At 39.7% G+C, this 7,965-nt stretch overlaps 1 protein-coding gene across 2 annotated transcripts; it reads right to left on the reverse strand.

The window, feature by feature from the left end:
* Positions 1–1,086: 1,086 nt before the first annotated feature.
* On the reverse strand, positions 1,087–7,689 carry LOC121650375 (gap junction alpha-8 protein-like). Of its 2 annotated transcripts, none has more exons than XM_042001857.1 (2): positions 7,660–7,689; positions 1,087–2,400 (listed from the first exon to the last, which is right to left on the reverse strand). In XM_042001857.1, the coding sequence occupies exon 2, from the start codon at positions 2,383–2,385 to the stop codon at positions 1,087–1,089; it is 1,299 nt and encodes a 432-aa protein (XP_041857791.1). In that variant the 5' UTR covers positions 2,386–2,400; positions 7,660–7,689. The 2 variants fall into 2 exon arrangements, with proteins under 2 accessions (XP_041857791.1, XP_041857790.1); XM_042001856.1 differs by lacking the exon at positions 7,660–7,689 and having other exon boundaries at positions 1,087–1,185; positions 1,300–2,385.
* Between the last annotated feature and the right edge of the window lie 276 nt (positions 7,690–7,965).

The raw sequence follows: 7,965 nt of genomic DNA on the forward strand, positions 1-7,965 counted from the left end.
GCCTGTTTGTACAGCACGAAAAGAGAGGATTTGGCCTGAGGTCACTACTATAGTTCATTCTCTGATAGGGCAAAATGAGCCCTGCTTTCTTCCATGAAAGGCTGATATCACAGTACACAGATTTCTTAAAGCTACATAAATTAGCAGATCTTAAATGAAAAAAAAATGGAGGATGACACTGAAAATAAAACATTCAACATGTGGTCTTCTTTTTTTTCTTTTTTCCTTGCTAAATCACCTCTGGCTGCGCCACCTGGTATATAAACATGAAAAGGAGAGAAATGCTCTGAAACTAATGCACAACTCTCTTCACTTAAAGGAATCCTGTGTAAATGGATGCATAGATGAGGTGTTATGAGGGTTAAAGGCCTTGCAGAGTTGGAACCTCTGAATGTGCAAAAGAGGTACGCTCCTCTCAACCTGAAAATGGACTTTTCTTCCTGTTTTCAAAGAGCTGTATAACTGTAAATCTATCAGTAGTTGTGTATTTTCTATGCAAGAGTCCTTTTAGCTGCAAGGCTTGCAGCTAGATGCTGCATTTGCAGTCTGTCCCTGTATGAATGGGAATGAAAGTCAGTGCCTAACTACAGCCAAGTTACTGTTCTGCAGACACACAAGTATAACTCTCTTTCCCCCTATCTACTCAACCTTCATGTACAAATGTCTATTCTCGCATTGTATGTGATTATAACTCTTTCAATAGAAAAGATGTCTAAAAATTGAACATGGATTTTCATCAAGTAAAAACATTCCCCCTCATATGTCCTTTCCATATACTTTTTTAAATATAAGAACACACTTGATAAAAAAAAACTACCCCTTCCCTCATTAACCTCTACTTTTTATATTTTGTTTTTTATCACAAACACTCAGAGGTTTTTTTTTTTTTTTTTTTTTTTTTTTCATTTGGTGGAATTCTGTCTTTAAACTTTTCATCTATCCCTGTTGGTTTTGTTTTTCATCTGCTTTTTTGACCTGCCTGTTCAAGAGTGTGCATCGTCTTGCGTTAGGTGTGTGTGTGTGTGCTCTCTCATATGTTGAACATTTTTATGTGTGCAGGTGTTCGTGTGCTTTTATCTTACAGGTTCATACGGTGAGATCGTCTGACCTGGCCCTGCTGCTGGCTTTGCTCAGTCTGCTGAGAGGTCTGTTGTCTTCTATCGTATCCGTGGCCTCCATCTCTACCTCAGCTGGATTTACCCCCTCCCCGTTCACAGCTTCCTCAACCTCCACATCCTCATCCACAACCTCTTCCATCCTCTCTGCTTCCACCTCTGGTGGTGGCTCTGGTGGCTGCACCTCCTCCTCATCTGCCTCCTCCTCAGCCTCATGTAATGTTACCCCCCCTGTCTCAGTGGTCTGGGCGTAGGAGGGTAGAGTCTCGTCATACACCTTAGAGATATCCTCCATGGGCAAAACCTCCTCTGCTTTCTCCTCCAGCTCCTGGAAGGGTGGGGCCCCTCTACCAGCCTCCATTCCAACCTCAGCCAGAGGGTAGAGGTGAGTTACAGGGGGAGCTTTCTCCTCCTCCAGCAACCTGTAACCTTTTACTCTCTGCAGAGAAGGAACAGTCAGGGGGGGCAGACTTTTTCCTTGTGATGGCAGGGGGGCTGACCCTTCACCTTGGGCTGTGGCTGGAGCTGGGGCTGGTTTCCGAAAGACAAAGCGAATTTTCTTCAGGCCCAAGTGGCTGATCTCTACAAAGTTGAGAAAGAGTGAGACACAGGCCACCGCCAACATGAAGATGATGAAGACAGTCTTCTCTGTTGGGCGTGACACAAAGCAGTCCACTGTATTGGGGCAGGGCCAGCGGCTGCATTTATATAGCGGCAGGATGCGAAAGCCATACAGGAAATACTGGCCCACCACAAAACCCACCTCAAACAGTGTCTTGAAGATGATGTGACAGATGTAGGTCCTCAGCAACGTGCCCTCTAGCCGGAACTTCTTGCTTCCTTTGGTACTGGTCTCTTTTGTGGTGCGGACACTTCCCTGGTCGGGTGCCAGAGGAAGACGCTCCTCATTCAATTCCTGTTGCCGGCTGAGTTCGGCCTCCTCACGCTCTTTACGTTTCTCCTCCATGTGGACATGGTGCACAGCATGACCCACGTACACCAGAGATGGTGTGGACACAAAGATGATCTGCAGCACCCATAGACGGATATGGGAGATGGGGAAGGCCTCGTCGTAGCACACATTCTCACATCCAGGCTGCTGTGTGTTGCAGACATAGTCAGATTGCTCATCACCCCACACAAATTCTGCCGCTGTGCCCAGAATGAGGATGCGGAAGATGAAGAGCACCGTGAGCCACACCCGGCCGATCACCGTAGAGTGCTCGTTAACTTCCTCTAAAATATTACCCAGAAAGCTCCAGTCACCCATGATCGGTCCGTAGCACTGCAGAATGAAGGGTGGGGTAGGGAGGGACATGAAGGGTGCAGTCAGATAGTGAGGGTGGGGTAGGCAGGACCAACAGGGGGAGGGGAAAAGAGTGTCAAAAGTAAGCGATGCAGCAGAGAAAAACTCAAACTTCAGAATCTTTGAAAAGCAAATCTAAGCTGTGATTTAATGCATCTGCATGTCAATATGAAGAATATAAACTTTATAAATTGCCAAAACGTTCTATGCTTAAATCTTATTTGTTTCCTTTATATAAACAAACAACACAAAAAATTAAATAAACTGTCTAATCAAGTGAAACCTTTAATGATCTATCAGTATAAATGGATTCTTTTTCACACAGTAAACAAATATTGACAAACATGAACACTAGCAATATTTAGTTCTTTTTTTGCTCTCTGAAGCATTACAAACTACCCTTTTAATGAAACTTATCAAAAAGAGATCAATAAATAACATCATGTACCCTCTCCTGTAATGTACAATATAGGATAAATATAAGCAAATGGGCAACTTGCCACAGCTGCGGCTCCGGCGGAGTTGAGTCCTGTCCCGTTCTCTTGGCACCCAGCAGGGAAAAGTGAACTTTTTTCTGCCCTCTTTCCCACCTAAAGCCCTGTCCTTGTCGCCCCACTGAGCAGATGTGAATGAATCGGCTCTGATGGTTGGTTTTTAGTTTGCTGCAATATTTAAGCTTGGAGCCAGACGGCCTTTATTTGCCGGGCGACGTGTGGTGACGCAGGAGACAATAGGATCAACAAAGCCAGAGTGGGGATGTATGGGAGCAGGCCTCAAGCTCCCACACCAACATGGACGTTCTACAGCTGGGGCACTGGGTCCACAGCAAAACGTTCAAGCTTCTAGCATGCAACTTTCTTACGTGCATTCACAGTGTTTATGAAAGAATAGACACAGTAGATGTATTTGTAGCATGTTCCTCCAGCTGGGCTGCCAAAACCATAATTAGAGCAGAGGACCAGTCATGAACTATCAGCTCAGGCAAGGGTGAAGGAGAGTTTATGTCCTCCCGCAGCAACACTGGACATTGCCATTTACCCTGTCAGAGTAGAAAGCATCACCAGCTGTGTGTAAGGCTCAAAATAAAACAAATTTCTTTTTAACTTCCTTCTGATTTTAGGAAATTGTTCTCAGTTTATTTTATTCTTCTAAAATGGATGATCATTTAAAGCTATGTCTGGCATGCATTGATGACTGCATGCAAAGGCATTACAATAATCAACAAACTCAAGATCCACCTCAATACTTCTATCGATCCATAGTTTCATCATCTCTGCATTTTCTTTCTTTGGCTGTTTATGATTAACTTTTACTGATTTAAAAGTACGATGTTCTTTCTTTTTTTAAAGTGCATGGCTAAGAAAAGGTGAATCTCAAATAATGAGCCAGCTAGCTGTCAGCAGTGTCTACCACTGTGTGCTGATGTGTGTATATCATCATACCTGTTTCAACTAGCTGGAATGTGAGCAATGTGAACCACTGAGTGGCAAGACACAATGAAATGTCTCTATTAGGGAGGTTAGTCAAACTTTCCCGGCTCAGGAAAGAAAAACACTCAGCGGGAATGTTTGATCTTTCAATTCCACAGATGTTTAATTAGTGGAAAAGCTGCTGCAGGGCTCAAAGAGGTTTGTTCCTACTGTCCACAAACAGGACATTTACAGGAAATTTATTAGTAAATGAACATTTAAATCTGTTTCAGTTCTGAAATATGATATTTGTTTTTGTTCATGTTTTATTTGTTTGTGTTTTTACTAATGCTAAAAATCAAACTAACAGCTTAAACTCATTTTCAACCTTCAACGAATGATAACACCTGAATAAGATCCAATTTTTAAATTTCACACGAGTCAAATATCTAACCAGAAAAAGCAGAAGTGGTGCTTATGTGTGAGATAAAAGAGATTCCCCAAATATAAATGAGCAATGATTTGGTTGTATTATGTAGAGAAATAGAATGGAGATGAGGTGCCAAACATTCATGTTTTGTTTTGTTTTGGGTTTTTTTGTTTGTTTGTTTTGTTTTTTTTTTTGTTTGTTTGTTTTTTTTTTGTTTGTTTGGTTTTTTTTGTTTGTTTGTTTGGTTTGTTTGTTTGTTTTGTTGGTTTTTTTGTTGTTGTTTTGTTTTAAGTTTTTTTTTTTTTAACTAAGTAGGTAAAAGTAAGTATCCCTTGTATGAAATTAGTCTATAACTGTTTCCCCACATGAGCAGGAGAGATTTTCAGGACAAATTTTCATTTTGGACAATTTGGTCCTTTTCCACAGTTGCTGTTGACAAGCAAATGACAGCAGGAGACTTTCAGCTGGGAGCTGCTCTCCCAGCTCAAAGTGCAGAGAAGGAGGTGCAGAGGAGTGAATTCAAGTGCACATAAACGACAAAATGTTATGCAAAAGTTAGGATTTGGAAATTACTGTGTTTTCTTGACATGCTTAGAATAGCAGACGAGTGCTGCATGTATATGCATATCCACAATAGCAGCAAACCAGCAGAAAGCAGCATACAGGTTGGCAGAAAGGAAAAACTCTCACCATTTTTTCCCCATACACACACACACACACGTGCAGAGCAGACATAAATACTCTGGAACATGTGCTGACATGTTCATGCATTGTCTCACCTGCTGATGATTTAGAGATTTTATGAAGGGCCAGAAAAGAAAATGTCCACAGAAAGTCTGGATTGAATCTCAGACATCTGCTGACTCCATTCTCAAGACTCCAGTGCTTGTGTGAAAGTGTTTTATTTACAAAGATATTGAACCCAATTGAATTTACTCTGCACATGCATTCGTCCTATGTGTATATTCTTTTCCACTCATACAGTAAATGTGTCTAAATACTTATACAACTGATCAATAAGAAAGTACAGATTAATAAGCCTCTGCCTACTATTCCTGAGAGCAAATCACACCTTGCACAGGATGTGTCACTCAGGAGTAAAATCAGAGATCACGTCTCACCTAATGGTTTGAACATGTTTGGCTTAAAATGTCAAAATTATTTTTACAATTACAATCAATATATATACGAAGCTGAATTTTGGCATTAATGTCTTAACAATTTAAAGTGATAAAACCTCTCTTAGACAAAAAAAATTGGGTTAAAATTGATTCTCAGTTCAAAACTATTCAGCGTAAACTAAGCTGGCACCTTAAAGGTCTTCTTGATAAAAACAGGTTAAAAGCCAACAGTTTTTTATTTAACTTTAACAGCGGCTAACTCACATCTTATCAAGTGTCACCAAAACCGTAAAACTTAAAAGTGCAAGTCAGCTTTGTTTTTGTTTTTTTGTGTTTTTTTTTTCCTTTCTCTCTTTGAATTTGATAATTGATTCTGAATCTTAGGAAAAAAAAACTGATTCTTATGAAAATACATTTATTTACACATTTCTATCTTTAAGTGTAGATTACTTTAAATTAATTTAGTTTTATGCAAGCTTTTAAAGTTCATATACAAATATGAATCATTTTCAGGTAAAACAAATAAAGATAAATAAAAAATTTTATTTATCAATAAAAATTTGCCTTGATATTAGTTAAATTACTTAAAGCTGTTGTTGCAGATGTTTTTTATATATATAATCTAAGGTGTAATTGATATTCCAAACAAAAACAATTTCTTACACTCCTATAGGAGTACAAAGTTCTTCATATTAAACATTTTGTAGAAATCCAGATTCTTATTATTATGAAAAAGAAAAGCTATGTAGAATTCTTTATTTGTGCCCCAGATAATACAAACAACACTTTGACAGTGAAAAAGTTTATTTAAAGAAAGTGTTTATTTGTCTGTAATCTGGTAAATCACTAATACATCGAATCAAAGGAAGCAACAGAACAATTGCAAGGCAGTGACAAGCATTTAGTTTATTTACAGTTACACACTAATATCCCTCATACAATGAAATATGTTCAGTGTCTGCCAGACATTCCCAGCAGCCAAAAACATATTTTTACCAATACAGTTTTCTTATAAGGCCAATTTTCCTAAAGCATGCTATTTGAAATAATTAACTAACATATAATGCTTTAATTAAACATATTTCTAATTAGTCTGTAATTCATGTCTTTAAATTAATGCTTTAATAGTTTTGTTCTTCATTCATGAATCAGCCAAGAGTTTAGGTTTTCCTTCCTTTTATTATTTTTATTAACAGAAAATATTGGTTTGTCTTATTTTAGCTGTAATTAAATGTCATATTTAAAACTGAGGTGAAGTCATACTAGAAGGCTACATGTAACAGCCATATCAATAGAAGTCATCATTCCTTTTTTTTTTTTTTTTTAGATGTGTCTCCACTGGTGTTACTGCCAACCCCCTCTTTCCATTAACCAATAGTATTTACAATCCTAGGTGACGTCACTAGGCTGGTGAACTTGAAAGACCACCTCTTGATGTCTGCTCTCTGATCTGTTGCTCGGTGGCAGATTTGGCCTCCAGATTGAGCTTCACTGATCCCACAGCTTTTCACAAATGAATGATGTAATCTCAGAACAAAAAGGCGTGTTAGGCACTATCTCTCTGTGTTAAATGTCCCCAGATCATTTGCTACAGTTTCTCTCTGTCTGACATGGCATCCAGGAAAATCTGTATAAATGTTAGCTGACACAACTAAACTCCACTTATCCAGGAGTAGTGATATCTTCCAATGGAAGATTTTTCAAAAGAAAAAAAAAGAAAAAAAACGAAAACGCTCGCTCTCCAGAGGGCCCAGGATGGCACGCAGGCTCAGCCTGTTCTGTCGGAGGGTAGAAGGCATGTTCAGAGCTCTATGAAGGCATCAGGGTGTATCCACTGAGCTGGGGGACCAGGGACTCCCTTTAAAGAGCTGTGTGTTGGTATAGTGGACGCTTGCATGCTAAGCCCCACGGTGGGCTTGTGAATGGCACTGGGATTTCACACAAAGACATGATGTCATGATGCAGGGTGCGGACTCTATTGAACACATGCATTGAGGCGTGAGGCCAGATTAGGCCTCCGAAGCAGGGCACCAACTGGCCCTTAATCAGAATGCTAACACGCTAACAAACATATCGTACCGCAATCTGCCTATGGCGCGATGGTGCCACACGCTTCCTGCTCAAAGGCCTTTGAGAGTCAGGAAGTAGCTGAAATCTTACTTTTGTAACCACCTTATCAACGTGATGCAATTTAAGACATCTATTTCATCTAACAATGTGTATTATATGATTTTACACATGTTGGCAGGGGGTTGGTTTGATTTGGCCTCCTTGTAACCTCTCACACAATGAACATCTCCCACCACTCCCTGAGGAAAAACACTTTCAGGAGAAATAATTCAATGTACCTAAAATATCTCTTTTATTTTATCTTGGAAAAATAATTTTCTATACGCACCTAGATGCACCATGAGACAGAAGGTAGTTTCCTGTCATTCCACTGGGCTTCTGGTCTGATCTCAGAAAGGATCCTTTCCATGTTGCAGCTTTCGGCTGGTCTGTTAAAAACTCGCTGTGGGTGTGAACCATCAACAAAGACGTCTGTGCAGAGACAGATTTATTAAAATGCAAGCAAGGAGGCAAA

Source organism: Melanotaenia boesemani, chromosome 12 (genome assembly GCF_017639745.1).
Source record: "Melanotaenia boesemani isolate fMelBoe1 chromosome 12, fMelBoe1.pri, whole genome shotgun sequence".
Taxonomy (NCBI): domain Eukaryota; kingdom Metazoa; phylum Chordata; class Actinopteri; order Atheriniformes; family Melanotaeniidae; genus Melanotaenia; species Melanotaenia boesemani.